The sequence below is a fragment of the Corvus hawaiiensis genome, chromosome 3 (genome assembly GCF_020740725.1).
Source record: "Corvus hawaiiensis isolate bCorHaw1 chromosome 3, bCorHaw1.pri.cur, whole genome shotgun sequence".
NCBI classification, from domain to species: domain Eukaryota; kingdom Metazoa; phylum Chordata; class Aves; order Passeriformes; family Corvidae; genus Corvus; species Corvus hawaiiensis.
The window spans coordinates 90,178,446-90,204,029 of record NC_063215.1 but is presented as its reverse complement, the minus strand read 5'-3'; the positions used below and the strand labels follow the sequence as shown (position 1 = coordinate 90,204,029).

Sequence of the window (25,584 nt, the reverse complement as noted above, 5' to 3'; positions counted from 1 at the left end):
GAAGTTTGATTTACATTTACATCTGGTTACTTGCTAAGCAAAATATTGAAGACGTTATTTCTTAAATAACAGATCCTTCAAGCTGTAATCAAGCAAACCAATGTCTGAAACCTATTGTGCAACTAGACCATTTCATATTTACATATGTTTATCAAATGGTCTTTGGCGCCAGACACAGCTCCTCGCTAACAACAGGCTAAGATTTTATTTGTTTTTAGAAGACAAAGAACAGAACAAGTACAACTGCATTTTAGGCAACATTTCTATCTAGAAATAAACTACTGAATACAGACAGTACATGACAAAAACTTAACTTTACTGAAATGTAGTTCTGTATTGAGTAACTTGTTTTTCAAAACAATAGTTGCACTGCAGTCCCTAATGGTTTCTTACCATGAATTTCCAGCAAGTGACAGAAGCTGCTTGTCTCAGCTGCTTAGCAAGTGCTTCCTCTTCTATCCTCTCCCCAAAATCAAATCATCTTTAGGGTCATACACAACAATACGCAAATCTGTCCTAAGAGATCTTTAAACTGCATTTGAAGTTGAAAAGGCTTTTTTCATCAGGCTAGAAGAAGCCATCATAATGATCTAATCCTGGCACAGCCACATGAACACCTACCAAAACTTCTGTATCAACACAAACATTCCCTGAGTGACACTCCTTCACAAAGGGATAGCTTTGAAGGGCTTGAAACCTTCATGGAAGTGAGACTACTTCAGTTTATTTTTCATTTTCCATGAGATTTACTTCCATTACGTAAAACTGGTTTCCTTAAATAAAAGATGAAGACCTTTGTCACTGTAGCATAGCACACATGCCTCTGATGGGACATTTCATTTTCACTCTGACAATACACACACAGCTATTGCTTCTGAAAGCAAAATTAACACAACAAAACACTACACAAAACAAGAGCCTTTAAAAAAAAAATCTCTATACCTATTTTTAGGAGGTACTAAGAAGAGAGATGATTTTAGTGGAGTGTCCATGGAAACAAGAACTACATTCTGTAAGGGCATTCCTGAAGTGGGGGTGGCTCAAGCAGTATTATTCGCCTGCTGAATAGAACCATCTTTTCTGGTAACGCTGATCTATGCAAAGACTGGCTTGCTTGTACTGACATTTATTTGGTTATGCATTGAGTGAATAAGTAGCATAAAAGGACAAGCAGTGTAGTAATTTATACTCCCAAAACAACCATTCACCAGTCTACAATGCTTCTCACTGTCAGGACTGTATATACTGGCTTGCACAGAAGTGGTGTTGTTTAAGGGACAGTAGATATATTAACATTAGTCCCTGAATTACTACCATGCATCAATATTAAGGAACATTATAGGAAACAGAATTCTTCTACTACAAAGTTTAACTGTAATTGTAACTTATGTTTAAAAAAAGATTTAGATCTTGTATCTCCCTCTTAAAGTTAATTTCAGACCACTGTTGAAATCATCACTTTAAAAACTATCCCATTGTACTGCTCAATAGTCTTCTCAATCCACTAGTAAAAAATCTGTAATACATGAGACACTGAGCAAGATTGATTAAACCATTCAAAAGAACATTGCACAGAAACCACTAGCAATTTGCACCCAACATTTATAAACAGAACAGCAACCTATCAGAATAAAATTTCACAACTAATACATTGATAGATGCAATTGAAATCCCAACTGCAGTGAAGTAAGAGCTGTACTTCTCAAAATTAAAGAGGAAGGAGACAAATAAAGAGAATCCCAGGTACTTCAACACTCAGGAAGCTTTGAACAGTTATGTTATTGGATAGAGTAAAAGATTTCTGTGTGCCCAGCCAAGGCAAGGGGACTAGCTATTCAGTTTCCTATATCTTTCATTAGATTTCTAAGATGTTTTTAGGGAAACTTGTGAATAATGTATCCAAACTTGAAAAACATACCCTACTCTGTTATGACAAACAACAACAACACATACAACAGCTTTGAACATATCCAACAACATAGCCATCATGAGGAACAAGACTCACACCCTACACAGGCACCAAGGAATACTGTACTATGAACAGAGGCTGTGTTAAGTCACTACATTGCTTGCACAGAAATTGATCAAACCTGTTTCACCATTAAGACCTATTTACAGTAAATTCCATGTCACTCACCTGTGTCAGGAACATCTGTAGGTCTCATAATTCTCCGGATCTGCTCCATTGACTGGAGATCTGGAGACAGTCCTGTAAAAGTACAAGAAAACAAGTGACTCATATACACATTTTACCTGTGGAAAGGGTTCCAGAGAACACAAGGTTTGAGGTTCAAAGGCACACTGCATCCATTGTTTCCACTGCAACATAAACAAAAGGCAGTTTGCTGTAAGACAATTACATTGCTGAATAGAGGGACAGAGAATAACGCAAGTGAAATTAGCAAGGGGTTCTAATTACCATCCTTTTAGCCATGGAAGTTGTCATCTACTGTAGCTCAGCTGCTTAAGTCAATTATAAAATCACAGTACTTTGATTACTCAAAAAAAAAAAAAAATCACTTAGTACAGACACAGCTATCTTTCTACAGTTTAGCCATTAACATGCAATTACAACTAATTGCAACTAAAGCACGGAATTCCAAAGCCACCCTTTGAAGAGTTTACACACCCTAAAGCTCCTCTGCTTGGGGCATACAGGCATAAAAGAGAGCCTACTAAATGCCCTAGCATCTTAACATGTCCTTAAATAAGGGTCGTAGGTGTCTTAAATGACTTAGGCCAAGGTATCTAATTAAGAAAGCTGCAAATTTGAAAATAGAACATGAAGACCTAATTTGTGATGAAACATATTTCATGTTAACAAACCATATCCATCTGACTCAGTCCAGAACTCTGAACAGGACAGAAGAAAGTTGTCATTGGAAAGGGGTCACCATGTAAAATAATTTCAGCTAGTTTGCACAGTGGCAATGTGTATGTTACAAGAACAATGATATCTGACAGGAACCAAAGCATTTGATACAGACTTGAGGAACTTTTCTTCAAGCATGAAGATTTTAGATTATTTTTTTTGAAGCAGTCTTATGGTAAAAGCCTTCTATCATCATCAGCTTGCTAAAGCTGTCTATGCTATTACCTTGAGGTTGCAAGGACAGCAGAAATCTGACAGTGAACTACTTAAAGGGAGTATTAGTCAAGTCTATAAACACAGCAATACAGGAATAATAATGTAAATTCAAGTAGACAAACAGCTTTTAAACTGTACTGAATGTATCACTTCCCCTTCCCCAGATCTGATCTATTTGCACACACATTACATTAGCACTCAGCACCATACCCAGAGATTGTAAGGGGCAGTCTCAGTGAAATAAGCACAACTAGTTTGTGACTTTCTATGACGTTACAGCTCTCAGCATTTCACGTTGCACCCAAAATACATCTTTAATCCCTGGAAGTGTTCAAGGCCAGGCTGGATGGAACTGAGCTTCCGGGTCTAGGGGAAGGTTCCTTGCCCACAGCAGGGTCATTGGAACTAGGTGATTTTTAAGGTGCCTTCCAACTCAAAGCACTCTATGATTCTTTAAAAGCAAATGTTATTACAAACCATGTCTCAGCCCTGTGGCTGTCGATTTTTGTGCTATTTTACACTACTGTAAAATAACAAAACCCTACAGAATTGCCTGCAGGTTGGCAGGCTTCTTTGCAACCATTTCTTTTCCCAAGTATTTTCCTAACTCCCCCTGCACAAAAAGAAATGGCTAATGTCTCAAATTCATACCTACAGAGAAAAGTCCTACATGATCATTGTTAAATGAAGGATATAAGAATGCAAACACAAGCTAAAGCTCACTCTAAAGCTGCTGCCACTACAGTGATTGCTGTAAACCTACAGCGTACTAAAAGTATACTATTAAGTTGTTTTGTCACAACAGCTAAGCACAGAATAAATATCTTTCAGTATACTTAGTACCCTATCTTTTTGAAGCATAAGACCACCTCTCCCCTAAGGGAAAACAGAAAAAATTGTCATTACTCCTGGCAGACTCATCAAATTTGATTTGAACTACTCTGACTGGGCAGAATTGGTAAAGTAAGTGTGATGGGTACTGACTTTATTGTGTAATCTTTGAATACTATGTAAATCAAGTAGAGTTAAACATCAACATCCATTTCATTGTCATTAATGCCACAAGAAAAACAAAATTCCAGAGCCTGAAAATACTACATAAATGCAGTATTTTACTGTACAAACACAACTCCCATCTCAGAGCTTAAATCCTATGTGGTAAGACCAATGTATTCCATCAATATGACACTACAATATGGACTTCGTTTATAGAAACTTGAAACTAATCATGTAAGTTCTCTAAAGATCAGAGCTAGAGAGTGGTGTCATAGATAAGAGGACCAAAGCTGTACAGAATACAATGCAGAGAAAAAAGGAAGAAGTCAGGAATGGTTATGGAATAAGCTTTAATGAAGTGAGATAAAGAGTAAAGTCAGAAGTTAGTTGAGAGGACAGCCTTAAAAAGAGGACAAATTATGAGATGTATGAGGAACATGGGAAGAGAGGGAGGTGATGGAAAAGATAAGATGAAAGATCTTTCAGTAGCATGAACTTTTAGAGACGGGGATAGCAAGAGTGGTTTGAGTTATACTGTAAAATGGATAACTCAAAACAGATGCCCAGAAAAGTTTAGGTAAAAGAGATGACTCAGGATATGAAGCTATTGTAGATAGCCTACTACTAGGGGTTGAAGTTAGGTGCCTTTTGTTTTACTATGTTATGCGGTTTTGCAAAGTTTTATTATATCCCAGAGGACAATATTTTTAAAATAAACTATGCAAAAATGCGCAATATAGTAAAAAAGGCACCTACCTTATATCTACATGCTAGCTTCAACCTCCAGCAGAGTTGAATGGTTTGTGTTGCTGCCTCAGTGTCTATTAGAGTAGTAACATCATGAAAAGGCGTTGACAGTCCATTACTTCATTGGATCTGGAACGCAGTTTGGATAGGACTGGAGAAGAGTGGAAAAAGGGCAAAACTTATTTCTGTGCTGAAGGTCCACTTCCATTTATTAGGAGCACACAGCACATTAGTAACCTTTTCACTTTACTTCACAGCTGCAGATCAGTTGACTGACAATAATTTCAGTTACAGACTAAGCCCGTACAAGTTTAAGGGGCAATTAGCAATGAGTAAGGAAGTAAATACTGCTTTTTCCTAAGAGGATCCTTAAAGCGTACTACGCACAAAATAACCTCTTCTTTAGTCAATTAGGAAAACTTAATTCCCACCCCCCCAATTACAATGAAACTTTAAATCTTTTTTCTTGAAAAATAGCTCTCGAGGCTTCTTTCTCATAGTGCAGGTCTCAAAATGCATACACACAAAACTACCAGTTTTGTCATAGCATTCTGCTCTACCTGCTAAGCTGCTTTGATTATCTTCCACCTAAACTTAAATGTTTGCCTGAAACACTACAGTATTTTGTTGCTATTCCTTCACTGTTTTCCAAAAAACCCCCCAAAATTCAAAAACATATGTTGATAGTAAAACAGTAATTCTTTTACACGCTGGTTTGGAGGCAAATTTATTACATGGGTTTTTAGCCACTGATACTTGTCTACCTAGGTGCAGAAGTGACTTTATATCTCATTCTTAAAACTATGAGATCTAGTCTTTAAGATAGTTATCAGTTCTCAAAAAAAACCCACCACCACACTGCTTGAGAACTAGATTAAAAGATGAGCTGTAAAAAAAGAAGTATTTTAACATGTCAATGCTACCCAGAGGCTGGCAGACCGAACTGTATTACTGCATTAATTATGTTTTTACAGGGACTTAACATCTCAGAGCATATTATGTGTACAACTCCGTTAGCTTTCTCTAGCAGGCATTAAAGGCAGAAGCTTTCAATACAGGATGCAAGAATACTCCAGATCATTTTTAAAGCACATTCCATACAGGCATATCTTGCATTGATACCTGTAATTAATAAAGGCAGGATGGCAGCCATCAACAGAACCTCATGAAGTCTGGAAGAGTCTGCTCAGGAAATCTGGGGCAAACACTGTTTCTAATTCCAAAGGGAGGTGTTCAAACTAGATGTTTCTGCAGTGCTTTCATTTCCACTAATTTCCATTTCACTGGCAACACAGGTGTGACACCTACCAAACCATTTCTAGATCACTCAGTGCAAGGCTTATTAATGGAGGCAGTTGCAAATACAGCTGCAAACTGGCAGGATGGCTCCTACTACAAGTAATTTCAAATTCTTGACAACTGTTTGACACTGCAAGCTTCTGAAAACCAGTTAAGCATCACTGCCTGTAAAATCATGGGGAGGCCTGTTCTACAAAGAAGAGAGCCCAACTAAGTTCCAGTATTCAGACAAGTCACAGCCCTCAGTCAGATCAACATCAAACACTTTTTTCAGTACAAGAACAGAGCAGCACTGGGACAGGTACCCATGGAATGCAGACTGTCTAGCAGCAAAGGCTTTATGGAGTCCATGCAAGCCATGTCCATTCCAATGTTAACAAATGTCTTGCTTCAGGCTGCAGGCTTGACTGTGTAACCTCAGAGGTCCCCTCCACGGAAGTGTTGTGAAAACAGGCCAAAAGTATAGACCCAAAAGTAGAGAGCCAAGGTTACTTGTGAAAGCCATTCTTCACTGCTGGGGATGCTAGTGTTAGCTAAGGCTGCACTGATATACAGTAACAGCTCATGTGGCAAATTAGGCAATAATTCTATCATTAAGTATCCTTCAGAGAGATACACTGAGGGAATGCTTACAGATGCACTTCCCCTCAGGCACAAGAGGGCCACGTGTATCATTAAGAATGACACCTGTCTACTGACAAGCGCACAGAAAAGCGTGACCTTTACAGACAATACAAGGTTAAATATCTCCAGCTAAATATCACGTATGCACAGCCACACTCCATTTTGGTATAGCATTAACCCAAAATCAGTTGAGACACAGCCTTTAAAAGAAGCCATTAGCTTACCTCCATGACAACAGAAGATCTTCTCATCCACAATGGCTGCAATAGGCAGACAGTTAAAACAGTCTGTGAAGGTCTTCCACAGCTTAATGTTAAACCTCCGCTTGCCTACGAGAACAGTGTGTGACATTAGGAAGAGAAAGCTGTTTTTTTAAAGCCAACCTGTAATACATATCACAGCCTGAACAAAAATGTTAGCAAACTGTCTTCATAGGGTTTTATTTCTGTTAGCATACTTAGGTCTCAATCTCTTACAACAGCATTTCAAGGACAGTAGAAGAAAAAACAGTAATGCTCCAGAGTGACTTTAACCTTGGCTGGAAAGTATTTTTAGAAAGTTTCAAAGCAGGTTCACAGAATATTGAAACTCTTGCAATACAAGAGTCACTACTACAAGTGTTTCCAAAACACAGTATTAGTCTGTTACAGTCTTTCAAAAATAGTATTTTTCTTACATTCATCATAAAATCCATAGATTCGATTGATGCTCGCACACTCATGATTTCCTCTTAGGAGAAAGAAGTTTTCCGGGTACTTGATTTTATATGCCAGTAATAGGCAAATCGTTTCCAGAGACTGTTTGCCTCTGTCTACATAATCTCCAAGGAAAAGATAATTAGCTTCTGGTGGGAATCCTCCATATTCAAATAATCGAAGCAAGTCTGTATACTGACCATGGATATCACCTGAATAAAAACAAAATGTGTACTGAAGATTAGTGCAACAACATAAAGACTTACACAAGTCAAGAACTTAAGCCAGCTAGTTAAGTTTTTATTCAGTGAACAGTGATCTTAAAAAAGGCACTAATATTACCTTCAAAAAGTGGCAATATGCATCACAAAGGTAAGAACCATGCTAGCATTAAAAAGCTGAAGTACTCACAGGATATAAATAACTTGCCATATCTGCAGAACTGCTATGTCAGGTATGAAGTCAATCTGAAACCCAAAAGCTACAGAAGTCTTTACAATAAAGCATAAGCTTTCTAACCAAGCCTTAACTTGTATAAATTAAAACAAAGTTAGAAAAAAAACCTCTAATTGAACAGGTATATGACCAGGAAGCAACTGTATCAGGAAAAAGTCACATTATTTACTGCAAAAACAGATCAGAAAGAATTCAAACAGACTGGAGAGAAACTGAACATTGTGATGGCAAAGCACACTTACTTCAAAGGTCAATTCCCATAACAGTGCTGTACTAAGAATCCCATCCCCCAGCATTTAGGCTAAATCTTCCTTTGACGCACATAACAAGCAATACAGAGACTCAAAGACTGCCATCCCTTACAAGATACTCAACCCTACAGCTTGTTCTTAGGAAAAATACCTGTCATGCTACTCTTCACACTTCCAGCTTTAAAATTAACTAGGCTTTCCACAGAACAGCTCTGTGTGGCAATTATACCACCACAGTGTATCACATCAGAGCAGCCAAAGCTAAACTATCCATGAGCTGTCCCCACGGGTGAAGATGCAAAAGTGGCTCTACAGTAACTTGCAGCACACATGCAGCATATTCCAGCTGACTGGAAAACTCATTACCAGAGTGACTGGATGCAAAACAGATATGCCAAAAGCCTTCAGTACAAGCTGTATGCTATTTAGATTCAGTACCTCCTGGTACTCTACACTAAGCACTACATAAATGTATTTTCACTATTGCTGCTAGTTCAGTGGCAAAATCTTGACTTTGCTCACCAGAGTTATTTTCCAGTAGAGCACGAGCTACTATGGCCTCAAAAGAGGAAAAAGAACAACCCACACAACTTTTTTCACCCTAAAAAAAAAAAAAAAAAAAAAAAGGTTCCCAAACCTGTATGCTCCCTGGTTCAATTCTTAAAGCATACAGTGGTAAGAAGAATACATGCTATATTACATTCCTTTAAACTTTCCATGAAAAATGCAGTACTTCTTCCTTTAGGCAGCACTCTTCCATAACTATTTCTCACTTGGGGAGAAGAATCACTTTCCAATTTTCTTCTAATGAAGGTGATCAATATCTACTACTCAATTTCAGACAACTTGAAGCTTCACTGTCTAAAATCTTTTTCAAACATATGTTGCAACAAGAATGATTCGTATTCTAATTGATACTTAGAAGTCTCCAGGTCACAGCCTGACAAAACCAGAAGACTCCTCAACGAATCATTTCTATGCTGAGTCTAGGGTTCCAGAACCATGTTATCAAATCCCCAGACTCCAGCACTAACAGAATTAACTACCAAGTAAACACACTACAGAAAATACTATCATTGTGTTGTCTATAACTACTTTCAGTTACACACGTGCACCAAAGGGACAAATACACTTAATGGGTAAAAACATTTTACAGAAACGATTTTATAAAGGGACCAAGGCATTTACCATTCCATTCAAGGCACTTAGCATTTTAAAATACAGCTTCGTGTGAGCAGAAGTTGAAGTCTGCCAGATATAAAGACTTACGTTAAAAACCACATCTATTTTAAAATGGACATTTACATAAGAGCACCTTTCATCTTACATTAAAACACAGCCAATTGAAGATGTAGAGCTTATTTTGAACTGACTTGATTGTAAGACAAGACAATCCTATAATGGTTCCTCAGGCATTGCCTGAACACACTAAAATAATAGTTCAAAGCAGTACCAGCTGCATCTTTTGCTTTTGGTGAAAGCAATCATCTTTCTTTCACTTTTATCGAAATGCAGCTTTGACAATTGTTCTAATATTAAATTTAGATGCACCTGACACTTCCTGGTGCTTTCACTGTGTTTGGAATCCGATTTAAAGATAACAAATGCCCTATTTAACTGTGCATTGGCTACCCTATTATTGCACACCTAACAATGCTTTCAATTGCCTCCATTTAAGCAGATGAGGAAAAGCTAACTTTGAAGTAGGCCGATTATTCTTTGCAGTCCTTGACTTATGTACAATCTACCTGAGTTTCCATGTTTTCTTCATCTAGGAATACAATAAGACTATACTACAGTGAAAAGTCTAAAGAAAACACAATGTGATAAAGCTGCACTTTACCTTCAACTTTATGTCATTAGGCTAGCTGGGCTGGTTTTTCCTCCCCACCCTACCAAGCAATTAGTCATTTAAAAATGACTTTGCCATTAGTGGTTTGTTTGTGGGTTTTGCTGTTTTATTTTGGGTTTTGGTTTTTTTAATTGGTAATATCCTCTCTTAATGTAAGAAACATTGCAGACATTGCATCTGCCAGGAAGAAGCTAATCTATGTTTGAGGATGTAAGAAGTAACGAATACAAAGAATGTTTCCCCTTTAATATTATGACACTTTAACAAGTCTAATTCAAGGAATACTAAGCTTTCGAAGACATTGCCTATTGTTAACAAGCAAGTTGAAGGATGATTACAGTCTGGTATTTACAACACTTTTTCAACATTTTCTACAAGCTTGTAGTTACAGTGTACTTCGGAAGAAGTCTAGCATCTTATAAAGGCTTAGCAAGGTAAAAAACACCCATGTTTTAGTTTTGTGTTTCTTAGTAATACTGATGTTTGCTAAAACTTGTGAAGCACAAGGAATTTGTTACATGGTAACTAAACCTAATTTAATAGTCTCCATTCTGTTTTACTCTCCCAATTGAAAGACTAACAACGCTTTCAATTTTTTAAGTGTTTCATTTCACAAGGCCTTTGTTTTGTTGATGCTTTGAAGTGAGCAACTGCAACATGCAACATTTGAGTTTTTTAAAAGCACCTAACTGCTTTCTGAAATAGTGATCAGAAGAGCAGCAGCTCTGTGCAAGCAAGGGACAGGTTGCAAAATTTGTACTACATGAGGGCACAAGCAGCCCTTACTGTCAAGGAAACTTGCTCCAGAATAGTGTGAAGAGCATCAGCAATCTACCAAGTGCTAGCTGCCTTTTCCTCACTTAATCCAATCTAAATTGAAAACTATATTCAAGATTTTGAAGACCTCCCTCTAATCTCAAGATCATTTGCCTGTCTCAGTATTCTTCCAATCCCCCGACCATAGAACTAGATTAAAACACCTACATAAAACACATACATATCAAGTTTACATACCACAAATTTTCAGAGGTGCCTCTAGTTCCAGAAGAATAGGCTGGCTAAGAAATATTTCCCGTGATTTTATGCACAAGCCCCGAACTTCTGCTTCGGTCATCTGAACAATCTTCCCAGGACGACATCCTCGTACTGAAATGAGATATTTAACAGTTCAAGGTAACTACCACACAGATATACAGCAATAGCTAAATGCAGATGATCTGTACATAAAACCTGTATTTGACAAAAAGCCAGCATCACATTCCACATACGTACCAAATACCTTGGAATTATGCTGTCCAATGAATTGTAAAATTAATCTCTGATACTGTGTAATCTGTGCTTAAAGATCTTTATGCATCCAGGTTCTCAGAAGAGAACAATTTAAGCTGTGCTTTTGTCCATATCTGTATAAATAGCAATTCTAAGAAGTATTTAATTTAACAATCCCTTTTATGCTAGAGTATTCACAAAATACTCAAGAAATTCACAAAATTCTCAAGAAAAATCTTGAGAACGGAAAACCTGAAAACATTTCTGCATTAGCACAAGGTAAACTTCTTTAGGACTGTTAAGTTCAACAGGACTAGTTAAATACAAAGAAAAAATCATAGGCATGATTATGTTTACACTTTCAGCTGCTTTCAGGAGCATCACACTAAAACTACATATGAAACTTTCATATATAATGGCTCTTAAATAACTGAAACCTTTACAGCCAAGGACATTCTAATTAGAATGAAATTGAATTCACAAAACCTGTAAGTCAGGTACTCAAGACCTATATTTAGCATAAGTTTTCAAAAGCATTCTCATGTCACTGCACTCCAACCAACATCCTCTGGCAAGTTTATCTGCAGCTGCTTCTTTCTACAAGTATCTGTATGATTCCTCTGTCAGAGGCTTTAATGTGTCTTTAATGAGGCAGCAAAATAGAACAAATGTGTCTTCACTTCGGCCGATCCAGTTCAGTCTTGCATCTCAGCATAAACCAAACTTCAGAGTTCAAAGTAATAAGCCAGAATCTATTGCTGTCTACCACAGGCGAACATCCTGTCCTGCCATCTGTTTTAGATGAAAAGAACATTCAGCATTAAACCATGGTAGTACCTACAAGGGAAAGTAGTATGAAACTTCCGCAGCTCGAATCCAAATGCTTTCAAATTCAAGCACAGTAAGACACTACTCCATAAAAATTTTAGCTGCAACTTCAGTTAGTCTAATAAATTTGTGAACAGAAGAGCAAAAACTAGTTTTTCATGCACAGCAAATTCCTAGGTCACCTACTTATTCTCTCCAAAACAGAAGAGTAAGCTTGCAACTTCTTTTTTAAATTAACACAACCTTTTCCTTTTATTTCTGCTTAGTTCCTAGAAAACCTACTTTATATAGGAGATCACTATAATTACATGTAGCATTATCTACATTGTGCAATGAGGAAGAAAGGATAGGAGGGAAAATGGTTTGTCCTAGGTCACCTAGTACTACAGTCCAAAGTGTTAAGCTCAAAAAGCTCTGCTCTGGTTATCACTGCATACTTGTCCCAGTGTAAGTGCACATGTGACCAGGCCAACACAGTGCTATAAATATTTATTTTTAATAAACACCAGACATGCATTAAACAGAAGTTAGGAAGTAGTCATGGGGATGTGTGAAAAGGCAGAACTGAATAGTGGTTTTCAAAAGCAGGGAAGAGATGTGAAATTAGATCCTGGGACAGCTAGTCTGAGTGCCAAAGCAGCAGAAAGAACAGTCTACCTGAAGTTGAGGATATATTGGAAATGCTTAGCTCATTAGAACCTCACAAGAAAAAGGCTGAGGCATATGGGACTTCTTTCAGTGAAGCTCTGAATCACTACCAGGTGATAGTTAACACATGGTAAGTCACATTGCTCTTGCTAATTAAGATTTCAACTACACTTGAGAAAACAAACAGCGTTTTAGTAACACTTTTCATGTTGTTATTTTTCATGCATTAAGATGTTGAGTTACATATTAGAAGAATACAAAGTCAGAAATAATCAAGGTGGCTTGCAAGCAATATATGCCTACAGGCTTCCATTTCATCACACCTCAAACATCCGAGCAATGTTCTTACAGGCACATCTTCAGCCCCATTACTAGCAAAAAACCCCAGAAAACTCAAGCTTGACAGCTTTGTACAGGACGTGACGATCCAATTTGTGAGGTACCAAAATGTTCCAATGAACTTCATTTCAAACGCTTACGTTCCAATAGCTTATAACGATCCCCTTCGGAGACCTGAAACTCCTTTTAATAGGCACAATGAACTGCCTTTATACATAAGCTCCCACCTGAACAAGCAGAGTCTTCATATTACAATGGCTATAATTTTAATTAAACAATTGCTCTATTTTAGACCCATAGCTTGCAAAAAAGTCACACCAAAGAGCCATGGAGCACAACCAGCTTTCCAGTCATGTCTTCCCACTACAGACAGTGGATTCTTTTAACCATAAACAATGACATTCTCTTCTGTATTTAACTACTTTCATTATGTTTTCCAACACCAGAATTATGCCATTTCATACAGATCAAAACTAAGAAGTGGAACTGCACACTTATTATATCCACTCTAGTTTTGGAACTCAAACCTGGGAAAGCCCGCTATGTACAACATCAATGTTACCAGAAGCAGCACCAGACTAAGCATTGAGATCAAAATTGAGGTAACAGTTCATGTAGGGCACCCAAAATACTTAAAATAACTTGGATCCAGTCAATATTTCTTACAACACCAGCCTTTAGCTCCCTTTGAAACTCACATGGAGGTTTAAACTTGGAACATTTGCTTTATAGGATTGATGCTTTGAGTGGTGCTGGATTTTTTCATGAGAAGACACAGTGAACATGCAGCTCCTGACTTCATAATTAACCGCCAGTCAGTGCCTTGATGCTAGCTCTTTACTTCTAACAGTAAAGCCCTAAATGCTGCAAGTCCTCAACAGACAAATCAACCAAGTAACTTATTACCTCACTTCAGATTTTCCAGGCTAAGAGACACTTCTACAACTCTGACAGGTGTATCACTCTCAGAAGAGGAGGCAACACACACCTGATGATCAGTCACTTCCATCCTTTGGGAAGGGTGCAGATCTGAGCCCTCGCACCTTTGCCAAGGCACTCTCCACCCAAACAGTCCTCAGCCCCAGAGAAAACACATAAGTTCAGTTACATTTGAAGTAATACAAAACCTGGGGCTTCATGACGAATAATCATCAATACTAGTTAAGATAAAAGCAGTTTTCTCCCACAGTTCACTGATCAGCAAAAAGGGTACTACATATTGAAAAATGAGAGGCTCCTGTGACCCTGAAAGCCTCAGCACTTCACTGGATTCACAAAGACACTGAAAGGTTTGCCAAGTAGTCATCTGGAACAGATGTGCCACAGCTGTGGTACAAGTACGACTAAGCACTTATTTCAGCAGCTTACATTACAACTAGAATTTTGTTCAAGTTCCCCTGACTAAACTGAGCCTTGTATGTACTGTAAACAACACTGCATTTAGTTTTTCAAAAGCCAAATCCCCAAGAACAGATTGAAGGGGAGGTTCTAAGAACCAGATCAAGAGTGTAAGAGATGTTTTTCATACTCATTTACAAATTACTATAGCTAACCACTCAAGTCATAGCTTCACACATTGCAAAATCTGGAGCTCACAAAAAGCCTTTAACAACATTTGGAAAACCACCATTTTTAACGGCTGACAGTTACCCAGAGCAGAAATACCGTATCAACATTTAAGGTAAATTAATTCTCTTTAATCTAAAATGCAGATGCTGTAAACAAGCTTTGATTTACATAAATTAGCCTTTTGATATGGACAGTAGGGACAGCAATTCCTGTTGAAATACACAAAAACATGTGCATAGTGCTTTGACAGAACAAGCCTTTCCTGAAGTGAGCTTCAAGCAGAGTGACATAGCAAGGAATTAAAAGAAATAAAAGCAAATATATGCATTGAATACTGAGACTTATTTTAGCACAACAGATCCTATAGTCATCCAAAAGCTGCTATAATTGATACTAGAATAATCTCTGCATCTACACAATCTTTTGTAAGCAACCTTAAGAAGTCCAGTAACAGTAATTAGCAATCTAAGACATGAGCTGCACAGCTGCAGGTAAGAAAAACTTCGACAAAAAAGAACATATTTTTTTTAATCCCTCCAAACTCATGCCAGAGAGTAGTAGATTATGTAAGCCAATACTGGAAAGAAAAAGGAAAGTGGGTCAAAAATAGGCTGTTGGAAGTGCCACTTACATCGCTTCTTTCCATAGCCTTTCATGAAATGGAAAAAAATCTATTTAACCTGTTCTGTCATACAGCTTCTGGTGTGCCTCTCTCTAAGCAACTAAGTTGCTCATTTTGTGCCATCACTAGTAGTTTCTTCAATTACTAAGTCAGCTGTGGTATGCACAGCTACCCTAAGCATTTACATGGTGTTGGTCTCCAAGATTGCAGCACCCCGCCTACTAGACGTAACACTGACAATTCTACCATAACATAAAAACCCAGAGACTCCTCCCTAGTATCATAAAGAATTGGGTCAGCATTACTGCTAATAAGCACTCTCCTTTCTCTATACTCTCCTTTTTTTTTGCAGACAGGCATTTATGTGGCCACACAGTAGCCACACAGTAAACTGCATCAGTGAACTGATATTTTCTTTCTAGAACAAAGACACAACAAATCAAAAGTGTAATCTAAACAGTTCCCCAAGTTGAAGACTACATCCTCTGTGAACTTGAGCTGGGGCTAGTGAAAGAATAAGCAGCTGGTTCTGCTTCTTTTCACAGTACCTGCAGTCAAGCTTATTTCTGAAATCATGGCTTTAGGAATCTATTTTGCCAGAGCAGATCTAAAAAAAAAAAAACAACCCCAAACTACAACACAAGATTGCAAGCATGCAATTTTACAAATTGCGCACAAGCAATTCCCTTGAGCTTACACTCCCCCCCCATTCTGTGGCATGTGTAATCGTTGGTGATTAACAGTTCCAACATTTAACTTTTTTTCTTTGTACTTAAAAGTACTTTGGAGTATTTGGCAAATGTTGAACAGCCTGCCAGTAGTAGGAGCAGAACAGATTTGGAAGTTAAAGGTGGCATTACCTATGACTTGGGAAAAAAAACAAGCAGTTCTCACACTGATTTTGGAAGCACGTTCTGAAGTTATCTGCTCTCAGTATTTTTAACATCCAAATTACATACTTTTGTGAGCTTAAATCAGGAATCCTATACTGGGTTTTAAAAGCAGCTCTCAATTTTGAAAGCAAAACTTCTACTCCCTCAAAATATCTTCTGTTATTTAACTTGTTCAGCTGCCATCCAGAAGCGGCCACTCCCTACCTTGCAGCTAAACAGAGTTAAGCCAGCAACACAAGTTTTAAACTTTCAGAACTGCTGTGACAGAACTAAGCTTAGAATGGCTCTCATTCACGAGTTACACTGGTGGACAACAATAATATAAATGAACCCGTTAGAGCTTTGCTCAATTCAGCAGGAACATATTGCTGAATACACAGCTCTTCTGCAGTGTACCCAGCAAAGCCCTGTACCCTTCCTACCATACATCACCCAAATTTCCCACTAAAAATAAAACAATCAGTCTTCTAGGGAGTTACTTTTCCTGAAAAACTGTGCTTTTATATCCAAGTAACCTTAAAGTCTTTCTAAAATTGCCTTCACCAGATGACCTTGACATTAAGTATTTTGCTGAAGAACAGCAATTGCCTGTGAACTCATTTTAGCAGGCTTATTTAACATCAAACACAAATTCACTGCAGAGTAAGAGACAGCCCAAGCCTTTAATGGGAAAAAAAAAACAAACCCCTAGCAATGAAGTGGCGTTGTTCTACCCAAACTTGAATTTACATTCTTAAAATACATACTATCCAGCAAAATTGATACTCATGGAGCAGAATGTAAAATTGCTTCAGGGGATGCCCCAGTAAGCCCATGAAAACATGCAAGTGTACCTACACCAACCTTTACCCATTCCTTTAGCTTTTCATGGACCACCTGCTTCCTTACACAGAAGATCCATAAACTAACTGATGTCCCAGTCATTCCGCATCATACATGGTTCCAAGAATTGCTGAATTCAATGTTGAAGGACAAGATCACATGTTCTGCATTTACTGTTTGCTTAAGTACACTTGAACCTAAAACTCAAGCAACCAGCAAAACAGAAGGTAGAAGCCTCTCACTATGCTGTTGTCATGGGTTAGCAAGCATAGTCCCGGAAGGGATGTCCTTGCTAAGGGGTGCTTACAGCTTCCTCTGGGAACTGAAAGAACCTATCAGCTGGCCAGTTTGAATATGGACAATTCTCTAAGCCACTTAAAGTTGTGACCGCCTCTGTGATCCACATTTAAGAATAGGCAAACTCCCCCTCCAAGCTCTCTCTCGTTTCCGGCGCTGGGACAGGTGGCTGCAGGGCCCGTGTGGGGGCCAGCGGGCCCGGCCAGGCCCTGCTTGGGCCAGGCCAGGCCGGGCCACGGCCATCCTGAAGCCATGGACCTGTTCCAACCGTGGAACCCCCCCACTGCCTTGCCGTGGGCAGCTGGAGCGGCTCGGCTCTCCCCCCTCTCCACTGCGATAAGAAAAATTCAACATTCCAGCTGCAAAGCTGCAAGGCCGAGGTGAGATTAACCCTTTTTATTGCTGTGAAGAGCTGAAAACCTGAGGGAAGAGAGAGAGGAGATGCTTAAAGCTGAAATTCTGTTGTGAAGCTATGATATATCAGAGTATCCCGTTGTAATTCCATGAAGATATGGGGGGTGGAGTGTTCAGCTCATGAGCAAAAGCACCTGCGCTGAGATAGGCAGATGCTGACGCAGCTGTAATTTCATGAGAAGTTTGGACAGGGAGAGATGGACCAGATGAGGACTTTTGCTCCAAACGGGAAAGGAGAAAACCTCAGTCCCTAGAGATGAACCTGATGAGGACTTTTGCTCCAAATGGGAAAGGAGAAAACCTCAGTTCCTAGAGATGCTCCCAGAGATAGTCCTAACAATGAAGATGAGGAAGACCCTTTGCTCCCAGGGAAGGAGAAGGGCCTCTGTTTTTGTTTCTGAACGGCTCAACCTTAAAATTGTACCCCAAAAAACTTCAAGAGTGGACCCTCGAACGTGGGAAAACCAATTGCTATCTGTGTGTGTGTGACCTTGAACAAGCTGCAAGTCGGGGGAAGGGACTCATGCAGGCAGAGAGACTCCTCTTCCTAAACGGACTGAACAATATTTGGAAGTGGGCAGCTGTCTCGTTGTGATACTGTTTTCATAGCATGAGCAAGAAGAGACTTCTTTCTAAATGGACTGAACAAGGTTATTATGGCAGTGGTAAACAGACTGAATATCTTAAGGGTTGTCTTTTCACATTGTCAGTGGGAGAAGGGAGGAAGGTGGAGGAGGAGGAGAGTTCTGAAGGTGGTATAATTTTTTTTTTCCTTCTTTTAGGTCTGTTAATAAACTTCTTTATATTCTTTCAAGTTTGGTGCCTGCTTTGCATTTCTCCTAATTCTTATCTCACAGCAGATAAACAGTAATGAGTATCTTGGACCAAACCACTACAGCTGTATTATACAGTGATAGCAATTCCTGTCCTACTCTACTTGGAAAGCTAACCTAGCGCAAAAATTTCATGAAACAAAGAATTTTAGCTTCTTTCTCAAAGGCTGACTTTCTTTTCCCCTAAAACAGGACTAATAAAATTCCTAAAATTCAAGGAAAGCAAAGGTAAATTACAAAGTTACTTCATAACTTCTGAGAAGTACCAAAGAGAGAAGTTACTGAAGCTATGATACAAAAAGCTTGGTGTAACTTCTGAACATCACTGTCTCTGGTACTTAACCAATACAGTTACATGGGATATAAACACAAAGAGCTTTGTATCAAGCTTGGTATAAAAAAAAAAAACCAAACAAACACAAAATACCTTCCCCCAGCCCCCACCCCCCCAAACCCCCAAAAAACACAGAAAAGATGGTGCTGTGAAACTAAGATGTCCTAGGCCGTGTACTAAGACAAATCGCACAACAGAAGGTTCATTTCAATGTTCAAATTATAAACCAGATACCTGTTACATCTAGAGGCACCTCAGGCCGTAGTTAAGAGTAGATTCCCCTATACATCCCCCTTCATTATGTACTGCATCTGACCTTACTGAGTAACAGCCAAATATAGTATGCTGCCTTCTCCACAGTCTGAGGTTTAGCAGGGTGCTTTCCTCCCTTGTAAAAAAAAGTTACATACCTACCTTTCTTGGTAACTACTGAGCATTTAAGACAACTTTAATACTTAATAGTTACAGTTATCTTAAATTAGAACAGTGTTTCTCTCCTTTTACACTATCATTTCGCTGCGCAGTGAGCAGGACACTGAACGACTCAAGTAAAACCTGTGCTGCAGAGTATCTAAATGAAACAGTTACTGAATCATGCAGCCTTCAAGTGGCCAAATAGCCAGATAGAATAAAGAATCCCAGCAGACATTGCCTGATGCTGGGCTCTTGGCCTCCAGTGCACTTTTTCAAGCCAACCATTCAATTCGTCATGCACTTCTAAAGCTAAAGATGAAGTAGCTGATATCTGCACTGCTGTACAAACCCAGAAACAAACTTAATTCTTCTGTCCCTCCTCTCTGGTTAATACAATACCTACCCTCCTAGAAAAACATCAAAACCATCGATTTTCTTTCTCTCTTTAAAAACTAACAATATATATATTAAAAAAAATCCTTTGCAAGAAACTCCTTTAAAAGTTATTCTTTCTTTTTCTAGTAACAAATTATCCAGTGATTTCACACCAAGCCAGGTAATAACTCTTGTTTATTCAAGATTCATCACCATGGTTTGTTTACACTGTTTTGCAAGAGATCGATAATGTCTATTTTTCTTCTCTACAACTGCCTCTCTTTTTCAGCATCAGTTACAGAGCCTGGAACTGCAAGCACTACTACCATATCATAATACCACACCGTCAGGCTGGCTGGATATATTAATTAGTTAGGACACTAACAAAATAAGAAATATGTTATTGACCATAGCATGTTTGACCAGTATGCTCGATACCCTTTAAAACTAGTAAGGAAAAATCTCAATTATTTCATAAGAATTTAAAATCTAACTTTCATTTTAAAAGTTAACTTACATTCAAATTTCTATGTTTATCACAACCTGTAAGGCCACTGAAATCACAAGAAAATGAAGCCTGCAGCTTTCTTAGAAGACATCACATGACACAGTAAGAACACCAAGGCAATCACAAAAATCACCCTTTTAGCTGAACATTGAAGCAATAACCATTCTCTACATCTACTAGTACTCTGACAATTGTCTTCTTGGGTAAGTACTTCCTAGCTTCCTTGGTGCATTGGTACTATCAGAACTAGTAGCCCTCAGTCTCACCCAAAATAATTTTGTTTTAGAAAAGATCCACATTAAGTTCAGTCAGATTAATTCAAATTGTAATTTTGATTAGGTTAGCTAGATTTAGGCAAGCAAGGAGTCTCGCCTAGACAAGGCAAATTTGTTTGCACAGCAATATAAATGAAGCCTCAGTGCAGAAAGCCATCTTGTACCTAAGGTTACTCTATGTCTGGGTTTCCCTAAATACAGCCTCTCTTCCATATGGTAAACTCCCTAGTGTTTACGAAGACAGACACCTATAAATTTAAAAGAGCAGAGATTCATTCCAGCTGGGCTGCCTTACATGCAGAAATTTTAAGAAACAGACAGTACAGGAAGCCCAACACCCTAAAAGAAATATGAAAGTCTTACTTAACACCATTCACAGCACTCTTTACAAGTCAAGGTTACACCAATTCCAGTATACTTGCTTTGATATAGAGGCAATCTTTTCCACACATCACTAAATTTAAAGTAGCTCAGAATCTGGCTTAAATGTGAACCTAGTGCACCCATTTAGCTCAGCATTGTTGCCAATTTCAGGGCACATCCCAGATAGGGATACACAGTATTTCTAGATTAGGCAAAACACAACTAGCAATTTCAGTTGCAGAGTCCAAGAGAAAAAACTACATTGAGAAAAAAATTTCTCTGTTCACATTGGAGAGTATTATTCAAGAAGACTCTTGAATTACAGCCTTCCAATACTTAAAGAGGGCTTATAAGAAAGATGAGAACAGACTTTTTAGTAGGGCTTGTTGTGATAGGACAAGGGGACTGGATTTATACTGAAAAAAAAAAAAAATATTAAGACTAGATATAAGGATGAAATTTTTTTACTATGACAGTGATGAAACACTGAACAGGTTGCCCAGAGAGGTGGTGGATGCTCCATTCCTGGAAACATTCAAGGTCACACTGGACAGGGCTCTGAGCAACCTAATCTAGTTGAAGCTGTGCCTCTCACTGGAGAGGGGCTGGACTAGGTGACCTTTACAGGCTCCTTCCAACTCAAACCATTTTATGATTCTGTATTCCACATCTGACGTACTCATGGCAGTCTTGTGTGTGCATATTCCTGTGCTATCCACAGCTAGAATGGACTGGGAAAAAAATCTATCCACCAGATGGCATAGCTGGGAAGGTAGGAAGGAAAAAATAAAAACACGAAAAAAGTACACACACTGAAGCAAAAATAAGACCATCATCTTTGCGTACTGTAACATAACATAGCTAAACCTACCCCGTGATTCTGAATACCAGTACAAGAAGGAAACACTCTTTAAACAAATTTGGCTTATTCACTTTCATGGTCACTTATCACTCTAGAAGTCTTCTAGCAAAGCTGTGGAATTCTGTGTTTGAATGACCTGTAAATCTTTGCAGATTGACTCATGACAGACAATAAAAGTCAAAGTGTCTCCAAGATAGTGAGGCAGACATGTCAGAGCACCAGCATCTCCCTCATTCTTCTAGTAAAGCAACAGGAATTACTTTAAATCTGGTAGACAGTACCTGGTAGACAGAGACAAAACAAAAGAAAGCATTGCTATGTTCAGACTTTATGTATACACTTGAGTTTTACTTTCCTCCAAAGAGTGGTTATTTATATATCACTAACTAGTGACAAAGTACTAGACATTGCAAAAGAAAGTGAATTCAAAAAGAGCTCTTACCATTCCTAAATTCACCACTTAACCAATGAAAAGAGGGTAAGAACTTGGTATGTGCAAAAGAACATGGAAATTAAAAGCTAGTGTCCTAGAAGACAATCAACATGCATCACACTCTGGTTCAAGTAAGTCTTTACGAAACTCCCCAAATTCAACTCAAGAGTTAATCAATCTGTCTTTCAGGACTCAAAAGATCTCCAAAGTAAGTAAGTGTACATTCAAGATAAGCATACAGGCACACTCCTTGAGGACTGGGAAGATGTTCTTGATGAATTCTCCCAAGCAGCCCAGCTGTAGGCCAGTTCATATTGGTATCTCAAAAAAAAACCCCCAAAACAAAATCACAATTAAACATGAAGAAAGAAAATCCAAGTAGGTAACTCCAAACAAAAGGCAAGTTAATGTGTCATATAACCTAGAAGTAATAAGGATAAAAACAGTTAGAGTAACCTTATTAAAGTAGGAGCAAGATCTCCTGACAGTTAGTATCACAGGCTAGAAACAGGTGTCACCACCCAGCAACCCAATGACAGCAGTGAAGTTTCCTGCTGCTGTGGCTTTTGATACGTATTTGCTACCTCTGAAAAATTATGCGTAGCAGGCACTTAGAGGCAATTGTAGACTGTTACTCAAACTTAAAGCCATACATTTCACTTAAAGCAACCAAAAGGACTAAATACATATTGCATGACAACATTTAATGAAAGCGTCTTCTTATTATTTCACTGTGCTTACATTTACACCACAAAAGCCATGTTTCCTTATCCTTTTAAGTCAAAGTTGAAGTGTGAGTAATGGAGCCAAACAACTTGCTTCGAACAATTTAACTGGAGATAACAGTCAACAGATATTTTTCTGCGCAACCAGCGTGGGGAGGGATTCATACTCACTTTACCAGAACAGGTCAGCTAAGCAACACAGCATGAGCTCCAGAATGTGAGCTGCCAATTGTACAAAAAAAAAAAAAAAAAAAAAAAGAAAAAAAAAAAAAAGAAAAAAGAAAAAAGCTTTATTGTGGAACACTACTGTTTGAACCACAGCTTAGAATGCTATATGCCAGCAGTGCAACAAATAAAAGATGTAAAAAAGGAAAAATAATCCACACACAATGCGTTCCTTTAATTGCTGCAATTTTTTTCAAACAAAACCTGTAAGAATTACCTATTACGTCTCAGACACAAGAAGTTGTACAACACACTCCTCTACTGTTAGAAGATGACAAGAAGAGAGAAAACACCCCATTCCCCTTAAAAATCTTCCTAATCTCTGCTCAGTTAAAAACAGCAAAGAAAAATTATAAGCAAGGCTTGGTTCAGAAGTTGTACATACATACATCCCTAACGGTTAAAGCACTATGGAAGACAAAAAGCACAGGCTGCTCAAAGACAAGGTAAGAATCATAACCCAAAAAGCTACAAAGTTGCAACACAAGTATTTATGGCGTATATAAACTGTATGGAACACATACAGTCTTTAAAAGTCTTCAGAAAAAAAAAAAAGCAGAGTAATATTTAAGAGGGAACAGAACAATCCAACAAGTTGCATGCCAAAACACTGCAGAATCCCCTCCACTTAAAGCTATCTATATTTAAATAACTACACTACTGTGGAACAAGTACCTTTCAGATATATTATTTAAAGTGTCTCAAAAACCCCAGAACCATAAATATATATGTATCTTGATGTCCCCCTAAAAAGTCTGCCCTAAAAAGTCAACATTTACTCGGTTATTATTTAGTCTTAAAAGCCTACCTATTAATCTGGGTTTCAACATCCAGAAAAAGGGAGTTTTATCTGCATTAGCAATCTAAGAGAAACTTCAACTGATACCTGTTTCTTCATACTACACTACACACCTTAAATCACAAATATAAGCACAACTGTTCAAAGACTTTATATATTTTTAAATACTAATTTTGCTGCTCATAATTTTCACATCGAAAAAGAGGAGATAGAAGCTACTAACAAGTCCTTAAAGCCCTAAACCCGCTGCTTTGTAGTAACTCGGCTGAACAAAACTCAGCCTTACTAAACTTGTTTCACTTCCCGAACTATACATGCTCCATAAATTCCTTTCTATAAGCCTTCTGCAATGTGACCCAACTATCTAAGGAGTACAGCAACCAAATAAATGAAGAGCGCATACCCATGCAAGTACCCCCGTCTCACCTCCAGCATACCAGCTATTTGTTGAATGTGGAAAGAAAGACTAATGGGAGAAGAGGCCCAAGAAGACTAAACATTCACGGCATAACTTAAATAAAAGGAAAACGCTAGCAGTAATTCCCCAGCTTCTCCAAAAACAGGCAATAAGTCAGCTTCTTCGTTACTTTAAAGGGCAAAATCACTATTTAATACACACAAAACCCTACATCACGAGAGCCACTTCTGGAGACTGCCCCGTAGGCACGCTGAGGAATGTCAGCGCACTAAATCCCTCTGCTCCCACCGACACTCACGTACACACAACCCCACACCTAACGCAGCTCGCAGACGTAATTTTACACACGGAGGACTGTGACTACAACCCGACCGGAGGGGCGGGGGTGAAAAGGCCGCTCAAGAGCTCAGCTAGCGAGGCGTCCCCAGCTCGCCCCTCAGCCCGGCAGCTGCAGCGGGGTGAAGAAGGGAAGATAGAAAACGAGGCTTTTTTTTTTTTTTTGCTGTTAAATAGGAAGGCAGCCAGACAGGGCGGGCACCCCCGCGCACACCAGCCCCTCCTCCCTCCGCGGGGCTGCAGGGCCGGGGCTCCGGGCACCGGCGGGACGCGCCGAGCCCGCTCCCGGCCGCCACCCCGGCCCCGCCGGCGCAGGGAAGGAGCTGCCCCCGCTTGCCCCGCACCGCACCGGCAGCCCCGGCTCTTCCCGCGGGGAGCGGCGGCGGTGCCCTCTGGCTCCCCGCGGCGCCCCGCTCACCTTCCAGCAGCCGGGTGATGAGGCTGTCCACGTTCAGCTCCCCGTCCGCCATTTTGTGGCCACCAGACTCGGTCCCGGGCGGGGAGAGGGCGGGGTGGAGGGCGCTCCACGGAGGAGGAGGAGCAGGGAGCGGCGGCCGCAGCGACAGTAGCTCCCCCCACCCCCCTCCGGCGGTCCCCGGCGGCCGCCCGGCTTCTCCCGCTCCCTCGCAGCTAAATGGGGGGACGCAGCCACCGCTCCTCCCCGCGCCTCCTCCCCTCCTCAGGAGCCGCCAGGGCGCATGTGCCGCCTCGCCCGCCGCCGCCGCTACGCGCCCCGGCAGCGCGCAGGCGCGGCGGGCTCGGCGGCGCAGGCGCGGAGCGGGCCCGGCCGTGCCCCGGTGCCCGCCGTGCGCCCGGCGTGTGCCCGCGGCCTCGGGCGGGCCGCCGGAAAGCGAGTGCCGGGAGCCTCCGCGTCACCCGAGGGTCACCCCTGCGCCTGCTGGCACCGCACCTGTGAGATCTCGCCGTTTATTAAAGATTAAAAAAAAATCTGTCATAACTGGAATGACGAGTCGT

At 39.7% G+C, this 25,584-nt stretch overlaps 1 protein-coding gene across 1 annotated transcript in view; it reads right to left on the bottom strand.

The window, feature by feature from the left end:
• PPP1CB (protein phosphatase 1 catalytic subunit beta) overlaps positions 1-25,338 on the bottom strand; it is a 31,098-nt gene extending 5,760 nt beyond the window's left edge. The window contains exons 1-5 of the mRNA XM_048297596.1: positions 25,028-25,338; positions 11,023-11,154; positions 7,431-7,661; positions 6,979-7,083; positions 2,138-2,209 (exon numbers count right to left, since the gene is read on the bottom strand). Of these exons, the coding sequence (XP_048153553.1) occupies positions 2,138-2,209; positions 6,979-7,083; positions 7,431-7,661; positions 11,023-11,154; positions 25,028-25,079 (592 nt within the window). The 5' untranslated portion in view covers positions 25,080-25,338. The remainder of the gene's footprint in view (positions 1-2,137; positions 2,210-6,978; positions 7,084-7,430; positions 7,662-11,022; positions 11,155-25,027) is intronic.
• Positions 25,339-25,584: the final 246 nt, after the last annotated feature.